Here is a 19,017-nt window from a genome sequence, read left to right as displayed (position 1 = left end):
TTTGGTAATATCGAAGATTTTGCGAGCCAACTCAGCTCTCTGTCTGTTAGAATTCGTGGCAAAACAGAGGGGTCACGAACGCCTATGCAGGTGTGCATTCTACGAGGCATAATATGCTATGTATTTGAAAATTTAAGCAACGGTTTTTTTCTAAAATACGCAGGAGAGCTGTATCTTTTCTAAAATATGCAGGAGAGTTGTATCTTTGTATTAAGAAGAAATAGAACGTCAGAACATTACAACACGGGTCAATCGGGCTCTTGCACACGGCACAAGATTTCACTTCTTAGATATCTAGGTGGAGACTCAACACAACTAGAGAAAGAAAACAAAGTAAGAAAGATCTAGGGCTGAGCCAGCTGCATGTGGACAGGCAAACGCTGACAGGGCCTTAGCACACCACAGGAGCGCTTCTTCTGAAATCTGTTGAGCCAGCTGGTGTGGCTGCCTTGGCGACGATCTGCTAAAAACTCGGTTATTACGCTCCTTCCGAATGCACCAAGAAATCAGAAATTCAAGCAACGGTTATTTTCAGAATTTTATGCCATGCACAGGAAGAAAATTCAAGCAATGGTTTATTTTCAGAATTTGTCGTGTGCTGAGGCAGACGACAAACTTCAGATTTTGTTGAGGTTATCCGGCAGTTGGATGCTTGGATCAGGATCGCCCGCATGTATCTGCGTCTCTGTCGTGATCATGAGGCAGAAGATGCTAAAACGCATCCAGTTGCAAGAAAAGCAGAACCTTTGAAAACCGAAAATCCTATAATCTATAAAAGGGCCAGGAGGGAAGTGGCCAGTGACCACCAACTCAGATTATCCGCATTAGGAAAAGACTACGAATCTCGTGCAGATAAATCCATACCCAATACGTGACGGTGTGACGATGAACAGCACCACGAGATCTAAAGCACGGTGGTTAACAAAAAGATACGTACACCTGCCAAAAAACCCAAGTGACGGAGACAACCGCAGAATCGGATGAAGAACACAGGAGAAGAAGTGAAAAGCGAGAGACGCATGTGCGAGGCGCGTATACCCTGACGAGCCCATATTTTCGCCGGGCACAGGCTATGTAAACCTCGGATCGGATCGATCTGGGAGCATTGGGGCATGGGAGCCGCGGCCATCGAAACTGGATGCCACGGCTCGTGGATGTGGCCGAACTCACTTTCAGAAAATCATCCAGAAAAAAGGGAGCTAAACGATCGAGAAAATGTAGGAAGACTTGCAAACAAATGATCGAACAAAATTGCAGATTCATTTCAGGAACAGAATTGGGCGAGGAATCGAGAGGGATCCGCTGCAAGGGGATCTTCGAATTGGTGCCGATTGGAGAAGGCAACAGAAATCGTATGGTTTCTGATGGGTCCTGCCTGCCTGTGTTATATAGCCGTCCACCTGGCAGTGCGAGGGCAAGGGGAACCGTGTAACGTGACGACGTCATGCCATCTCCCGTGATCAGGTTTCAGATTATTTCTGATGCAGTAAAGACCATGGCTTCAAGCGACCCGTTTGACAATTCGTCCCAACTGGATTGACTGATCTAGGAGGCCCTTTATTTGATCATTTTTGGGCATATCATACCCCATTCGCAAAAGTTCAAAATACTCCTCTCAATTATAACCAAAGTTTGGATTACCGCTAAAGTATTTTTTAGTTCCATTTACTCCTAAACTATATCATTTGGTTCAATTTACCCTTTAACGCAATTTGTTTTTTTTCTCTGTGCACAAGTAAAGTCTTAAGTTCAAATTTTGCAAGAAGATAGCAAACATCATAAGACATGTTAGAAATATATATCATGAATTTTTTATCATTATTTTGATAGAGTAGGATATTTATTGTATCCTTGAGATACAAAATGATATAAAAAATAATGATGAAAAATTCATAAAATATTTTTATAATATAGATTATGATGGGCACTACCCTGCAAAGTCTCAAATTAAAATTCAACTTGTGTATGAAGAAACAAAATGACAAATTGTATTACTCTCAAATTAAAATTCAACTTGTGTATGGAGAAACAAAATGACAAATTGTATTATCGAGTAAGTTGAACCAAATAGCATAGTTTAAGGGGTAAATTGAACCAAGATATAGTTTAGGGGATTATTTGGACTTTCGCTATACTTGAGGGAGTAATCTGAACTTTTTCATTCGCAAAACAAGCTTTGACAAACAAATGATAAAATTCCTCTAAAAAATCAAACAAATAATATAAGGAAATCATGAAAAAATATATGTGAGATATAATTACACTAGTTTTGCACGAGTAGACGTGTCAAATACCTGCCGTTCTTCTTGTGTCCTTAGGAACACATCATCTATCATGTTCATGGGCTGCACGATGATTAAATACGTTTCTTACCAAATCGGAGAAAACCAATACTATTAATTAATTCCCCAGCCGCGGAGTAAGAATGGTGAGGAAATGGAGTAGAATTCCAGCCCGTGGGGACTTCAGCTTCTAGATCGAGCAGGCCAGAAAACGACGAGCTAGATTTACATGTCACAGATCGTTAGATTTGCTTGCCACGTTAAGCATCTACTAGCTAGCTAGTCTGAAATTGGATTCACTTGCCAGTAACTCTAGGCAAGTTGCGGGAATCAAGTTTGGTTGGACTCTGGAGATCTATGCAAATTTAACGGATCGATCGGAATAATACTGGTGCTTGCGATTAAGCTAGCGCCTAGCCAAACAAACAAGCTAATGTCACTTTCAGGTGAACCTACTCTGCGCAGAGCAGGCTGCAAATCTGGCCTTAGGGTACGTACGTGTATCTGCATTTGTGACCTTTTCCAGCCAAATACTTTGGCAAACACAGAAGCGAAGCTGAAATTCCAAGTCAATCGACAATAGATAACGTGCAATTCCCTTGGATCCAATCGTCAGCACGTATTTGTTTACCGAGACTTGGGGCCCGATTTCACGTCTACAGAAACAGGCTTTTTTTAGTAGCAGTGGGCTGCCACCGCAGCTGCTACTAATTAGAACACCGGCTGTGGCCCAGCTGCTGCAGCAGCACAGCTGCAGCCAACTGTGCCGAGCACGCTAAATATGTATCAACAAACGGTGCAATTGCGATCGCTGTTCCACTCCCTCTGGCAGCTGATAAGGCGTGGGGAAGACGTAGAAGATCATCTGTATCCCTTTTCAATAACCCCCCTAGATTAGCACATAGGAGACAATGTAGATAGAACTTATTCTCTTTTGATCTTTATAGATAAGTACACGTTAATTACTTTATATAGCCTTGACCTTCTAGGAGTGTATTTGGCATGAGCCCACAATAATTCCTTAGGTTTAGGGATTTCCCAACAATATATTTGTCTGTTTCATTTTTGTACTTTGAAATATTGTTTTTAAGTATCCTGTATCAATATTGTATGTTAAGTGTAATATCTTTTCATTAGTTGTATTTTTTTAGGATGTATTAATTTTTGCTCAGATCAAATAAATTGAAGAAGTTGTATTGTTTTGTAAGTCCAATGTATATGTGAGGTGAAATTTAGTGGCAATATCTTATTGTTCTTGTTTTGTTTTGTTTGTACTAGTAAAAGTGCTCGTGCGTTGCTACATGCGAAAATCCAAATGAGGTATTTATCATATGCTATTACTATTACAGAACATCCCATGTACTTTTGTATAAAAAAAATCCATCCTAATTAAAAGATGTAGATGTGTTGCTCCATTGAAACATGTAATAGTTGCATTATTTGGGCAAGTAATATATTAGTGCATAGTGTTAATTTCATCCTCCACGTGCTACTTGATAGGTTTATCAACTTTTCAATGTTTGCTCATAGCATATGTAAAAATATGATGAGATTCCTCGTGGTATTTTCTTTGAAAATCATATAGCCAGGCCGATTTTGTCAAAGAGCCCGAGGGAAAACCATATTTGGAGTTTTCATTTCACATATTTGTAATTTTTCATTTTACGTCATTTTTGTAATTTTTCATTTCCCGTTATATTTGTAATTTACGTTTCCCACAAGATTTTAAATAAACATGGCGCGCCAAATTTGAAATATATATTATCTTCATTATTATCAAAGTGTCATTTAAAAAAGGGAATAGTAAACATAGATCAAACTTCAAATTTGAAATATATATTATCTTCGATTATTTTTTAATATAAGTTAGGGGTGTTTGGCAGCACTCCACCCTAGAAAAAATTGCTCCACTCCACCAACTTCAAAAATTTTCCAGCCAAACGTGTCTAGCTCCAGCAACTCTGACTCAAGGAAAAAGGTGGAGCAGGGGGGCAGATCCATGTTTTTGGTGGAGTACCTCAAGGGGTGCTCCAAAAATCCACTTTTCAGACCTCCTCGTGGAGTTGGTGGGTATTTACCTCCATTGCCACCGATTACACAGTATCGGTCCGATCTAAAAAAAAGAACAGACCGTCGCGCTTCTCTTTCCCACGTTCGTCGCTTCTCTTTCCCACCGTTGCTTCTCTCCCGCCGCCGTGCAGAAACCTAGCGCCACCCTTCCTCCTTGGGCCGCTGCCGCCGGTCTTTCCCGGCGAGATGGACAGCGACGGCAAGCTCCTCCGCCGATTTCTCCGATTTCTTCCTCAGCTCATCCTCACGGATCCATTTTGGGCGGCGTGGCCAGGGGAAATTTGGGTGGCGTAGCGGTCCTGGGCACCACGGCCAGGGGCGCCGTGGACGCGCATAAAGACAGCATTGTGGTCCTTGGCGCCGACGGCCTAGGAAATTTGTGCAGCGTGGCTAGGGGTAATTTGGGCGGCGCAGCGTTCCTAGGTGCCGCCAGTCGGGGAAGTTTGGGTGTTGCGGCCACGGGCAGTGTGGATGCGCATGAAGACGGCGTTGCGGTCCTGGGCACCGGCGGTCGCAGGCCCTTGGGCGCGGCCATGGGCCAGGAAGAAGGCGCGATCCAGGGGCAGGAAGTTCGACGCCGGAAGTTGGGCATGAGCAGGGGTGGCGGCCAAGGCCGTGGCCGTGTTGGCCAGGGCGGCGTCAAAAACAAAAAAAGAACTCTCCACAATGCTAAAAATAGAACCAGCTATCCACCATGGGAAAAATAGAACTTTCCCACCAAATCCTTGTGTTTCTGGAGTTGGAGCACTAAAAACAGCCAAACGCGTACAACAACTCCATGGATTTTTGGAGTTTATGGAGTGGAGCTGGGAAAGTATGGAGCTGGTGGAGTGAAGATGGTTTTTGGAAGGTGGAGTGCTGCCAAACACCCTCTTAAACTATTCTGAGCAACAGTTCGCAAGAGAACATGGAAATTATAGGCCAAAAACTTCTTGTAGAATGTGGTCACCGTTTCGTCCATTCATTGATGACTCACAAGCACTAGTTTTACATAGCGTTATGTCTAACCTACCAAAAAGAAAATAAAACAAAAAACACAGAAAATGAAAAGACCGGCGTGACTGGATCATCAGTGCTTTACACATTGTTAGTGTGGCAAACATTGTTATTCCATGTCTCTCTTGCCTGAGGGAGGAATCAAGCAAGAAAATAAAGCAGAAGAATACCTAGGCCGGATTTGCTCGATCTGCTGTTTATAGTTTACTAGTTACCATGTATCCAAAGAATTGAATTGATTGAAATGGATGGCAATGGAGGATGGACGGACCATATCGTTCATCATGCGCATGCGAGCTCCTTGAGGGATGCGGTGGTGGTGACCTTGGCGTTCTTGCAGACAGCCATGGTCTTGTTGTTGGTGCCGCTGTACTCGACCTTGACGTTGTCCATGGTGACGCCGCTGCAGGGGATCTTGTCGGAGCAGAGCAGGCTGACGGCCTCGGGGGTGGAGGAGGTGCCGGTGATGTTCTTGAAGGAGACGTCCTTGACGGTGACCTTGGAGGCGCCGCTGCTGGTGCAGATCTTGTTGGGGCAATACTTCATGTCGATGATGATGGGGTTCCCAGCATCCTCCATCTTGATGTTCTCGTAGTGGATCTTGGAGGCAGTGAGCACGGACGCGGCGTCCTCGTACGCCTTGATCCGGAGGCCGTTGCTGGACTTCTTGAGCGTGCAGTCCTTGACGGTGATGTCTGTCACGTCCTTCTCGTCCTTGTACCGCCCCAGGCTGCCGATGCTGATGCCGTGCCCCGGGCCGCAGGTGACGCCGGTGATGTTGACCTTGGTGCTCCCCGGGCCGATGGAGATGCAGTCGTCGCCGACGCCGATGACCGTGTTAACGATGCTGATCCCGGTCGAGTCGCCCATGTGGATGCCGTCCGTGTTGGGGCTGTCACCCGGCGCTGTCACCGTCACGTCCTTGATCACCAGGTCCTTGCACTGGAACACGTTCATGTGGAAGAACTTGGAGTTGAGCAGCGTGATGCCGGACACCTCGCCGTTGTTCACGTAGTCCAGCACCAACGAGTTGGGCAGGATCTTACAGTCGTACTTCTTGGCACAGGCATTCTTGCTCCACACGGCGGAGCCCTGCCCGTCAAGTTTGCCCTTGCCGGTGATCACCAGGTTGTCCACGCGCAGGATCTCGATCCAGTTGCCCTTGTACAGGCTCAGGTCCGTGGACGCCAGCAGGTTGCCGTCCACCTGGATGGTCACATCACCCTTGCACGGGCCCGTGAAGTTGAGCGGGCCAACCAGGTAGTCGCCCTTGGGGATCATGATCGTGTTCTTCCCGGTGCCGCCGCATGCCGACGCCCATGCCTCCTCTAGCGCCTTGGTGCTGTCCGTCTTGCCATTACCGGACGCGCCCAGCTTGGTGATGTCGCACGACCCGCTGGGACACGACCCTCCTCCCTTCGCCGCGCTATCGTCCGCCGCCTTAGCGTCCTTCGACGCCGCCGGCGCCGCCTTTCCGGCTTGCGCGGTGAACACTAGCGCAAGGAGGAAGAGGGCTCTCATGGCGTTTTTGGTGGTGAAGGCCATTTTGAATACGTTTAGTTTGTGTGTGTCTTGCTCACTCATAGCTTCGCTCACCTATATATATATACCTGCTGCTGACTGGCGTCTCGCAACTATGTTTGCAGCATGGTCACCTGGCCATTGCTATTTTTAGACTAGGCTTCACCCTCGTCCTCAGGTTTTCGTTCCATTATTGCCTCGCTCTAAAAATGTAGAAGCCCCTAAGACCAAGTTTTTCCAAACCAGACTAAAAAAGGTTTAGTCCCTGTGTTAACAAATAAATGGAGAGCTCACATCGAGTGTTATTTTTGTTCTAGTTCGCACTCATTTTTACTCTTTATTTTCTGTACATCCAAATCCAACGGTGCCTATTCTACATGTCGACAACCTTTAAGACCATGCTTAGTGACGGCCTTGCAACGCCATGACTGCCTCTGTAGTCGTAGTACGAGGTGATATATAGGTGAATCAACACTTGGTCTTCACCGAATTAGGATCCGGATGATCCTTCCTGATGAAAGACTCAAAATAGATGAACTGCCTCAGAAGTGTAGTCGTACTTGTAACCCCTGCAGTATTCTAATTGATTAGAATTTAGGCTAACGATGAGATTAAAGTTTAGATTGCATGGAGCATCCCTTCAACTCATATATCTATGTAGAGAGAGAGAGCTGTGGAGCCAAGGCCAACTCCAAAAACATCCTTAGGGTGCCTTTCGATCACAACGATGCGAATAGCTAACTCATCACTTATATTCGCTTTAAACTAATATTCACACTCAATATAATAGTAAGACCAGATCGATATGTCATCAGTGGTCATTAATCACTACTTGAACGCCATTTAGCACATTCACTACAATTAATACCTTAATAGAACACTTATTAACTTATTTAGGAGTTACCCATACTGCCGATATTCTCAGATTGAGACTAAAGTAGACCATCCACAAACCCATGCCAATTTAGTGTAAATAGATAAACTTCAGCAAGTTGTTTTGCTAGTATTTTACTTAGTGCTCCTCAAGCATAATGACTTAATCCTAGGATTTTCTTTCACAATATAATATTTAATCATTAATTGGTTGGCACCATCAATTGTTATGTTGCTACTTGCAAAAATATTGAAATTAAATCATAGTAGTATTAAATTTATTATCTTCAATTATTCATACCGGAATATAATTCAAAAAAACTTGACCTGCGGGGTAAGATAACCCTAGAGTTTTTCTAAGAGAAGGACCTTCTCATGCAGGTTGAGAAAAAACATCAAACCTCTGCCCCACCCTCATACATGGGCCCGTAACCCATTGTGAGACTACCACTGGGTTGGTGACCATTGCAACTACTTCAGGTAGGAGGGCTCAAACCAACCACAGCTGCAACTTAGGCTAAGCATTGACCTGTGTTTTGGTGCGGTGACAGACGAAGGGATTTTCTAACTCCAGCTTGAAATTCGCTCCCATGGTGAGTCGAACCCAGGACCTGAGTAGTACTATTACGACCATCTAACTAACTCAACCGCCGTTCACATATCGGAATATAATTCGTAAGCAACACGATGTGCCTAGTGAAAAACATGCCATGCACAAACTTAGCCTTTCATTACCCTAACTTTGTTTAGAGCTTTTCTATAAAATTGCTCTTTTCTAGGAGGGTGTGGGCACTCGTTAATGACACACTTTTACCCCTATTTATCTTCAATATTGAAATACAAATGACATCACTAACATCGATCATACCTAATAATCGGGTTTTTTTCGTATATGCCTTGCATTTTGGAGGATGTTCTGTTTTCGCAAGAAATAAGACTATATTGGACCATAATTGGATGAGGCCCAGAACCAACAGCAACCCACATAAAGACAAAGGCCAGATGCCTATGGAGCCCAAGCCGATCGGCCTAGGGTACTATGGCGCCCATTCATGCTCATCTTCAGCGAGCATTCCTACAGGAAGACTTAATGGCTAAGTTTCAGAAGATAATTAAGGCAAGTTGATCTCATGATCAAGATGAAGCAAACAACACTTTGGAAGGTTATCAAGATCCAATCTTATCCTAAGGTTATCATCAAGCCAAACCCACATACAAGTGAAAATAAAATCTTAGAATATCAAAGAAGACTTGGAGACGAAGGAGGATGCAAGAGGACAAAAGGAAGGGCCAGGCTGATCAGCCTGGACCCACCCAAGCTGATCGGCTAGGGTCTTTGCTTCACCCATTCGACTTCCCATTTGGACTACGGCCTCTCCAGGGTATAAATACCCATTCTCCATCGGCACCCCACAAATACATTCATAGAAGAAGCCGAGAAACTTGAGGGAAAACCATCTACAAAGAGCTGATGGCCGTGCAGTTGTTCGGAGGCTAACTTAGGGTAGGTTTTGGCCGGCGTGATCACCCTGCGAGGAAGATCCACGCTAGTATTCTGGAGGTAGGATTCACAAGTCGTGGGTATGACTTCGGTGGAGATTTTGTGATGAACAATCATTTATGGTGAAGTAATAGATGAGTTCTGATTCAATAGCGATCCATATACCTCCTTCTATGATTTCTACTGCTATGAGTTTGCTTATTCCAATCTATTAACACAGTAGATTGCATAGGGTGTTCTTGTAGTCATGGTGACTAAAATTGCATGTCTGATCTACATAACAGCTAGACATATGCTTTATGTTCATGCCCTTAGACTGCCTACGCTAATAGGTAGGATCGTGACAGAGTCTGACACCGTATAAGGTAGGGGTTTTGGGGAGTCAGACTAGAGGTGGTGGTTTAAAGATGCTTTGAATGAGAACCATGTTTTGCTTGCCATCTAGCTAGAGCTACAACATATGCATAGTCTAGGCTTTGTTCTAGACGAGTTACCTCTTGTTCATATCTACTAATGCTTCATGTTTATTCACAATCACCTTGCAACATGAATCATGTTTTCCGATGCATAGTTAATTTAGAGCTTGTGACCTTGTTACCACGGATTGATAAACTTTGGGGAATACTCTGAGGGAAAAGTTATAACTGATCCGTGTGCTTACAGTTCAAACTGGTGCTAACTACCTCCAATAGAGGGTGAAGGATATAATCTATTTGCGCACTTTTACATCTACACACTTCCACAAAATCACCAGAATAATCCATAATAAATAAGCATGTTATTTTGGTGCCTTTAATTTCTTAGCACCTTTGTGGACTTTTCCTGGATTAAACTAATACAAGTTTGTTCCAACAACCCTTTAGATCAACTCTAACGGCATTGTCATCTTCCTCTCCAAGCCAAAATTTGGCAAGTCTGCTAGAAAATCACGATCCAACATAGTTGCTATCTTGATGGCCATCCCATCTGGCTTGCCAAATACTTCCCCACACTCTCCAAACTTGGCAAGCAAGTTTGTCTTGCCAAATGTGCAAAATGGAGAGTCTGTTGTAGTGCGAAATGGAGAGGCTATTGGAGTGGATGGAGAGTGTAGATTTTTAGAGAGGAAACTAGCTATTAGGATTTGGAGAGTGGGAAATGGATAGTCTGTTGGAATGAGCAACTCAATAAGGAGAGGAATCATTTTACCAATTTGGATAGAGAGTCAAATGGAGAGTTAATAGTGGATATTCTGTTGGAGTTGCTCTTAGGGCAAGTACATTGCTACACCTCAGCAGTCTTATAGGTCGTCTCATGCAATGCAATGCCACATAGGATTTTTGCTAATGTGGAGGAGAGAGGGTGAGGAGAGAGAAAGAGGTCATTGTTTCATGAAACATCCACCTCATAGGTTAGATTTTAGGACTATGAAACAATTACTCCCCCATTGTACGAGTTGTGCAACTCATAATATTTCTTTTTTTATACACAAATTAAGAAAATAGAATTACTATGAGACAACTTAAAAAGACAACCCATTGTACAAGTTATTTGTTAAGTCGACTCAAGATTATTACGTGTCAAGAGATCACTTATTAGACAATACTAATATACTTGTCCGTAACTACGTGTGCACGTGTGCCGTGGCATGGAGATCGGGCAGTTAGGATCACCAGTGCTGCGGCTAAAAGCTTCGAGTGGCCTAGCGAAAGCGTAACTTGCCACTTCCTCGCTCTTCTTTCTGCTCAACTAATTAAAAAACCATATAGGTCATAACTCCAAGATTGTATATAATATTAAGAAAAAATGGAGGAAATTCTTCTTCGGCAATATATGACTGCTTTTAGTGTGACATCGCCTTAATTAATTATGCACTATATTGGTATGTCTGAAGCAAAATCTTCACAAAATTATAAAAAAAGAGAATGCAAATTTCACTTGAGCACTTTAAGGCCTCCAACACAAGTTTTCTTTCACGTGTCATATATTTGTGCCAATTGTAGTTTCTAGACGATGAGTATATAAAATAAGAATAATCCAAGTACTTCATAGCTGTTCAACAGCTGGATTATTATATTTTATTAGTTACAATCGATATTTCAGTAAACAAAGCATACTAGCATCATAATCAAAATCCAAATGAGAGAATTGAGTTTATCAGTTGGTTAGATTCCTCGAACTTTTTTAATCTTCAAACGAACAAAAATAACACTCAATGTGAGCTCTCCATTTATTTGTTAACACAGAACTAAATCTTTTTTAGTCTGATTTGGAAAAACTTGATCTGAGGGGGTTCTACATTTTTAGAGCGAGGCAATAATGGAACGGAAATCTGAGGACGAGGGTGAAGCCTAGTCTGAAAATAGCAACAGCCAGGTGACCATACTACAAACATAGCTGCGAGACGCTAGTCAGCAAGCAGGTACATATATCTAGGCCAGCGGAGCCTGGGATCTAACGTCCGTCACATGTGCGCGAAACCGCGATCAGATTGCACTGGGGTCTGGGGCAGCTCGGCTCGCGACATTCGTCTCCATAATCTTATCATTGCCTGCCGAATTTCTACATGTACGCATGGAAGTCGCGGCCCTAGCGTTTTGACTCTAGCGTTGTAGCCTAGCGTTCAGGTCATGAGCGTCAGACTTCCATTCTCAGGCGGTGTGCCCCGTGACACGCAAACGTTGGTACTCCGAACACCGAACAGTACAAAGAAGCACCGCAGCATCCATCCCCCCTGCAACGAAGGAATCTCACGTTCTCACTGCATCATATAGTATCTACTAGCATCGTACTATGAACGTAGCAAGAAGATACGGATAGATAGATACCCAGTGTGAACGAACTACTGTACTGTGTACCGAACGAACTGCCGAAATGCAGAAACAGATACCAACGTACGCGTCCAGGTGCCGAACTGAAACGCCCCCAAAGAGAATAGATCCAAGAAATCCGTGCTGCCACCGGAGGCCGTTAGAAGGACGGATGCTGCAAGCATGCCTGCCGGCTGCCGCTGCCGGCCGCCGAATCGGTGCAGTCTGTTAGCCACTGAGCTCAAAAGCCACCACAACCATGCCCAGATCAGATCAGCAAAAGCGAGCAGGGAACCGACGCGACGGCGACGCTTGCAGAGAACAGAAAACGACGGGCATCGGAGGCGGTCAAGCCACCACTTCTGAACCACGTCGGCGTCAGCGGATCAAGGGCCCTGCCTCTGCCTGCCCTCCCTGCCCGCCTCCTGCCGCCGCTGCACGCGGCTATAAAAGCTCCAAGAAACCCGCCGCATCTCTCAAAGCTCCCGCAGATCACGGCGCCAGCGTTCCGATAACCGACCGGCCGGCCGGCGCGAGGTGCACCGGTGGCTTACCTTGCCTCTCTGCTCCAGCCCCTGCTCTTGGCTAGTTGGCTTGGCCTTCTGCGTTTCCTCTGCGTCCTGCGAGGAGCTCGAGGCGATAGGTAGCAGAGAGGCTCGTCTCGTCGGCTAGTGGTGTTCACTCGGTTCTCTTGCTGTCGAGATTGATCGAGCTCGAGGGAAGTTTCATTCCGACTCCGACGACGACGGCGGCATGAACATGAAGCCGGGAGCTGTGGCGGCGTCGAGGTCCGGCGGCGGCACGGTGGCCTTCTCGTGGGAGCAGGAGCCGGGGGTGTCGAAACAGAGCCCAGCTGAGACCAAGAAGCCCACAGCCGGGGCGCCCCGCACGGAGGCCGTCAGCAAGAGGACGCTGGCGACCGCCAAGAAGGCGCCTGCGCCCGCGGCTGTTGTACCGGCGCGCCCGCACCGGCTGCGCGTGCCGCCACCGCCAGGAGGGCCGGGTGCGCCGGCCGTCTCCCAGCCAGGGAAGAGCGGCGGCGGCAGGAGGAGCCGTGGCGGCGTCAGGCCGCGGGACGACCCGTTCCTTGCAGCCTACCTGGCCTGCACGGACAACGGCGGCGGCAACAGCAAGGGGGCACAGAAAATGCTTGGGTGGGCGGGGCTTGGGCTTGGGCTTGGACTCGGGTTGCGTGGGCTCGGGCTCTCTTGCAAGACTTCGTGTGGGGCCGTGGAGGAGTGCGTCGTGACGCTTGCTAGGATCCCTGAACTCGATGAGGATTGAATTTTCCAATCCTGCGTCTCAACAATTTGTTCCAAAGAAGCCATAAACACTAGGGTAGAAAAGTTGAACTAGCACTTAGCACTCTTATTGAAATTGTATACAAAGTTTGTCTTTATTGGACTTCTAAATACATATATCCGGATTCATAGATGTACCTTGGTGCATGGTCATGTGTGTTGTAATAAACTCTTGCTTCTTTTTTAATGAAATGCTCACACAAGCAAGTTCACGAAAAAAGAGTCATTTGGAATTGCTTGGCGTACTCCAAAGATAGAACCTCCTAGTGCCTTGGATGGCATATGGCGTCCTTAAAATTTGGATTGGAGGTGTTCTATGATGATCCATGGCTTTATATAGTGTATGAATACCACGGACTCCACCAAAATATTCATATGAGCTCGCGCTGCCTCTATAGTGTGTTTTACATGATGAAGCTTGAAACAACGATGATCATACCGGCTATGATGCCAAAGCTGACCAACAAATAGGATGATCTCACAATAAACAATTATCCCCAATTACCTCCTCATGTACCATTGAAAAGCTACACAACATGCTTAAAAGATGGGACTCACGAGTAAGATGATGTGATTTTGTTAGTGTTGGGATTTCAGAATACTAATGGCCATGGAACCATAAGGTTAACTAACAAGTACCATTACTTCTCTAAGGTTTTATGATGCTAGTGCTATAAAACCCACGGCTGTCTAAAATTTGCTCAAAAACAACTGAAAGCGCACGTGTCCAACAATAAGCGATGCCCGGAGAGCGATCTGGATCAAAAGACAATCAGCTGCCGTTCTCCTCATGTTAGGAACAACACATCAAACATCATCCGTGCGGTGGTGGCAACGGATACTTATGTTGACAAAACCGTATTTGGATGTCCACTTCCGGTAACCAGATTGGCGAGATCCTCCATTCTCGGCGATACGCAGAAATTTCGTCAACCTAAGAGTCGCCGTCACGAGCAAATTAAGCAGAAATCCAGCCGTAAAGACCATCAGAGGCAACGTGCGTGACGAGAATTGTTTGCGACGTTAGCCGTCTTCGAGTGAGATTGGTTTGCTTGACACTATTTCCAGGCATAGGCGGCCTAAAATCCGCTTCTTGCGATCAAGACCTCCCCGGACACGGTCACTTTCAGCTAAAACCTACTACCTCTGAGATTTCTTCCATCAACATTCATCACATGTTACCGCCCTGAGTCTGACTAAACGAAGTATGTTGTTGATTCCAAGTTTCCAACAACCGAAAGAGGTCAATGATCAAACACCACATGTAATTCCCTTTGCTCCGATTGTTCATCCTGATTTCATGCCCGATCGATCGCGCCATCTCAGGAGAACAGCGGGTGGTTAAACAGGCATTGTGCAGCTCCTACATCGATGTCGATCGCGTCTTTTATCTCAACTGTTTCCTTTCTTTCCCCGTTACGAAAATTCCTAGTTATGATCACTTACAAAACGGCCGGCATCATGTATCTCAATGTAGGCGCTGGGGCTCGAACACTACTATACGCGCCTGCCAAATTTCTGCAAGCACACGCAGAGAGAAGTCACGGCCGGTGCGGATTTGACTCGTGCGTTGTAACCTAGCGTTCAGGTCATGACAGGTTGACATTTTTCCAGGCGCACGCGTACGTTAAGGCGCAAGGCCGCCTGACCGGCTGGCCCTGCCATGCGCCACTTCACCGTTAGTCGCCATTTGCCAAACATATGAAGTCGCGTTGGACATGGTTTCTTCGGAGAGTACATTGGCGCACAATTTTTGCATGAGCTTTTGTAGCGTTCACCATAGGAATTAACCCCATCTCCTCGGACACATTCCTGGCTTAAATACAGATGGATTCGTATCGTACGTACGTAGCACTATACCAATTACGTACTACTAGTACTACATAGGAACAGAAATTGACGTGTGCAGAACCAAAATGAAATCCGCCCGGCCTGCCGGACCAAGACACCCACGGAAATCTGAAGTTGTTATAACCGGTTGCTGATATTAGATGGACGGACTCCGCAAGCATGCCTGCCGGCTGCTGGTCGACGATGCAGCCTGCTAGCGGCCGAGCTCAAGGATTGCGTGCGCCTGATCGAGCCCCCGTGCCGAGATCAGGGGAAAGATGAGGAGGCGAACGGACGGAGGAAATGACGGGCACGGGCGGCAAAGCACCCAGCAGCCCTGGCTGCCACTCGCTGCCTCCGAGAAACCCGTCGCATTCGCATCTCATCTCTCGCTCTCGCGCAAGCCGCGGCAGCACAGCCGCAGCGTATCCACGGACCGGCGCGCTCGTTCGCAGCTGCCAATGTTTGCAAGCGTGTTGCGTGCGCTACCTGCTAACTATTCGGCTGCTCAGCTCTCGTCCCAAAGAACTGTTTCACTTTGTTGTAGCTGCCAGTGTTGCTTGGACCAAGTTGGTATGCCCTAGTAGCCCCTAAGTTTGATTATCGGAGAGCTGCCTACGTTCAGTTTCTCAGGGAGCGTTTGCTTTCCTTACTCGGTCCTGTATCGCCTTGCTGAGCGAGGCTACCGAGCAAGCGCTCCCGCTTGGTTCCCTTGCCTGAGTGTCTCGAGGTTTGTGCGAGCAAGATTATCAGCTTATCAGCCGGCTTATCAGCCACCGAACAGTATTTTTCTCTCACAACAAATCAGTTGTTTCAGTTTTTCAGCCGGCTTATAACTCTGGCTGAACAAACCCTTAGCTCGCTCCCGTGGGAGAGCTAAATCGGCTCGCCCGCCCGGCAAGCTCCTCGTTGCTCGCGCCGACAAAGCGAGGCAAAGCAAGGCGAGCAGGCAACGGAAGCAAAGTTTCTCTCGCGCACTGGGAGAGGCCCGTGGACAACAAAGCTGGTGGGAGATGAAAGAAGGCCCACTCGGCTTCATGAGCCCTCGAGTTCGTTGACCCGAGCCATTCATGCACAAATGGGCCAGCCCACCGGTGCCAGTGGACTAGTGGAGGCACAAAATCCTCCTCTCATTTTTTTTCTTTTAAGAAAAGGCTGAGGTGCACTCTAGTCTCGGGAAATTCTTTTTTTTTTACCCAAGTGCATTTAACTCAAAATGAAACTTAAAAATGTGAGGCATAAATCCCACGTGTGTACTACATTATTTACCTAAACTTCTTGCAACTTCATAATTGTTGTCCTAAAGATCACAGTCGTGCACATCAATTGCGATCAATATTAGTATATTACTCTCTCTGTCCCAAATTACTATTCGTTCTAGCCTATGTATTTAAAAAATTCAAAATAAATAGTAATTTGGGACGGAGGGAGTACGATGCAGCAAAACGAACCGCTGTGTGCGTCCAGTATAACCTAGAGATAAGTTGCTCCTATCCTACTCCTGAAGACGCAGAGTGTGAACGTTGGCAGTTGAGAGAAAACAATATGCTAACAGCCTTTTCAGTAAGAGAAAAAGGGTTTACTGATCAAGTACCAGTCAGAGTCACAGAGGTATACGATTTCCTTTCACATCCGATCTACTCGACGAGGCAGCCTTTCCTGCTGTCTTCCTTCTCGTCATCACGAGAAAACACACGAAACACATGATCGTGGAGGCCTGGATGGGAGGAGGAATCCTCCAGCATGCAGTGGAAGCCGACCGGTACGGAACAAAATTCAGACACAGACGACGCACGAGGCCACGGCCATGCCTTCTAATCAGATGGATATAGATAGATTGCGGCGAGTAGAATCCCCGCAACGTGCGCGGCTGCCGCTGGTACGTCGTGGGCGCGGAACAGCGGCACGGCTCGTCCGGCTTGTTTCGTAGCGCGGCGCCCGCCGGCGTTGTCCCTCTCGCGCCGCTTGGCCGCACGTGCCGCGGATGGCGTGGGGACGCCCGGGAACAGGACAAAACGGGAGGTTGGGTACCTGGGTTGCCCAAGGGCATCCGAGGCGGGAACCGGAAGCAGAGACAAACTGCCGGCTTCGGCGGCAGCGGCCTCTGAGGATGGAGTGGAAGAAGGCCGGCGCTTCCTGCGGCTGCATGTCCGTTTGCGTCTCCGGAAGAGGCTTGAGTCCATGGATGATAAGTAATCTGCTGGCTTTTTGCAGGTTAATCTGCTGCCTCGATCAATCGTGTCATCACATCGTTACTCCGGGCAAATACATTGCTCAGTTTGCTGGCTACGGATCCAATTCACTGCGATCGGGCAGCAGCGCGACGCTCTAACATCGATACACTAGTACACTGCCAGTCTACCACCGGAGCACACAATCTTGGCCCTTGTTTACTTCACCCCAAACTCCCAACTTTGGCACTATGCAAAAAGAAGATTCTCCATCACATCAAACTTACAGTACATGCATGGAGTACTAAATGTAGATGAAATTAAAAACTAATTGCACAGTTTTGTTGTACTTTGCGAGACGAATCTTTTGAGCCTAATTAGTCAATGTTTGGACAATATTTCACAAATACAAACGAAACGCTACAGTGTGCTACAGTGCCAGCACAGTAATTTGGCACTTCCCAATTTGGCCAACTAAACAAGGCCCTGGCACGGTGCATCGCAGGCACGAATGCCAAAGCCGCCGTAGGCACAGCACCGGAGCTGAGCACACAATGTTGGCACGGTTCAGGGCAGCGTACGCACGAATGCCAAAGCCGCCGCGCACGTAGGCACAGTACATGACACCAGTGGCGGGCTGCCTTTCCAGCTTGAAGCCTGCAAACGCCTGTGCGGAATTGATGGCCCGCGCGGCCGTAACGCTGTGCGACTGGAGACTCGTCACCGTTGCCCGCTCCGAGGCTGCAGAGGCAGAGCGCAGGGTGACATACACTCATGCACTGCAGGGTGCTAGTAAACCTCAATTTCGTCCCAAACAGCTAAGCTAAACCCGCGACCAGAATTGGCGCGGTAGCGCCGACGTGCGTGGCCTCGCGGCGTCGCACTCGCACGCACCCCAGGAGCCCAGAAGGTGCCTGCGCGCCGGCTTGGGCGGCGCACCAAGTGGCGACTGTTGGGGCACATGTTGCTGCTGCCTGGGACTTGATTATGCATATCCAGCCACCGGCGACGACAAAAGCAATCGTGCATCATGAGTGCGATCGGCAGCTTCCATTATATACTGGTATGCAGGGGAAGGAAAATATCCGTCCAGGGATTTCCCCGGATCTGCCCGCCGGGCTGGCCAGCGCGCGTCGTATCTGCACTGCAGGTGGGCAGTACGGACGGGGTGGGTGGACGGAGTATGCGTCGTGTGATCGTGCCAATCAGAGTTTGAGGATTAGACCGGTGACCCAGCCGTCACTGGCTGATGTCGTGCGGCCAGCGTGCGTACATTCGTGCGCGATGGGGTGGGCGTGGACAATTGGAGATGGCGGCGAGGTGAGCGCCCACCGTGGCGGGGCGGGCGGAGAACAGGAGGTTGCCGGTTGCCTGGGTGGGGATGCGGTGGGGTGCCATCAATATGGTGCTGGGGCGCGGTGTGGGGTTTGTACCGCCGCCGTACGTGCGATCTGCTGCTGCCCGCGCCACCGTCGCGCAATTAAATGGGGGCACATGGCCATGCCCGGCCGTGTGACGCCGGAGCCGGAGCTGGAGCCGGAGCGCGCGCCTGGACCGCCACGGCGCCACCCGCCCGCCGTTCGTGCGCGCCCGGGACCCAGCCACAAACGCTGCTGGTCCATCATATCATGTGGCCCTCCCGGGCGGCCGGGCCGCATGCACGGACGGGCGTCCCACTCCCAG

At 47.6% G+C, this 19,017-nt stretch overlaps 2 protein-coding genes across 2 annotated transcripts; one reads left to right on the top strand and one right to left on the bottom strand.

Annotated features, from left to right (window-relative positions):
• Positions 1 to 5,630: 5,630 nt before the first annotated feature.
• On the bottom strand, positions 5,631 to 6,893 carry LOC117840852 (exopolygalacturonase). The gene has a single exon (XM_034721389.2). The coding sequence runs from the start codon at positions 6,891 to 6,893 to the stop codon at positions 5,631 to 5,633; it is 1,263 nt and encodes a 420-aa protein (XP_034577280.1).
• A 5,390-nt stretch (positions 6,894 to 12,283) lies between these two features.
• Positions 12,284 to 13,466, top strand: LOC117840604 (uncharacterized). The gene has a single exon (XM_034721125.2). The coding sequence runs from the start codon at positions 12,786 to 12,788 to the stop codon at positions 13,314 to 13,316; it is 531 nt and encodes a 176-aa protein (XP_034577016.1). The 5' UTR covers positions 12,284 to 12,785; the 3' UTR covers positions 13,317 to 13,466.
• The last annotated feature ends 5,551 nt before the right edge of the window (positions 13,467 to 19,017 follow it).

Source organism: Setaria viridis, chromosome 9, assembly GCF_005286985.2.
Source record: "Setaria viridis chromosome 9, Setaria_viridis_v4.0, whole genome shotgun sequence".
NCBI classification, from domain to species: domain Eukaryota; kingdom Viridiplantae; phylum Streptophyta; class Magnoliopsida; order Poales; family Poaceae; genus Setaria; species Setaria viridis.
This window is presented reverse-complemented; position numbering and strand designations above follow the sequence as displayed.

Bases quoted from the DNA above. Each gene is read 5' to 3' on its own strand.
- LOC117840852 (XM_034721389.2), bottom strand. From the start codon at position 6,893: ATGGCCTTCACCACCAAAAACGCCATGAGAGCCCTCTTCCTCCTTGCG.
- LOC117840604 (XM_034721125.2), top strand. From the start codon at position 12,786: ATGAACATGAAGCCGGGAGCTGTGGCGGCGTCGAGGTCCGGCGGCGGC.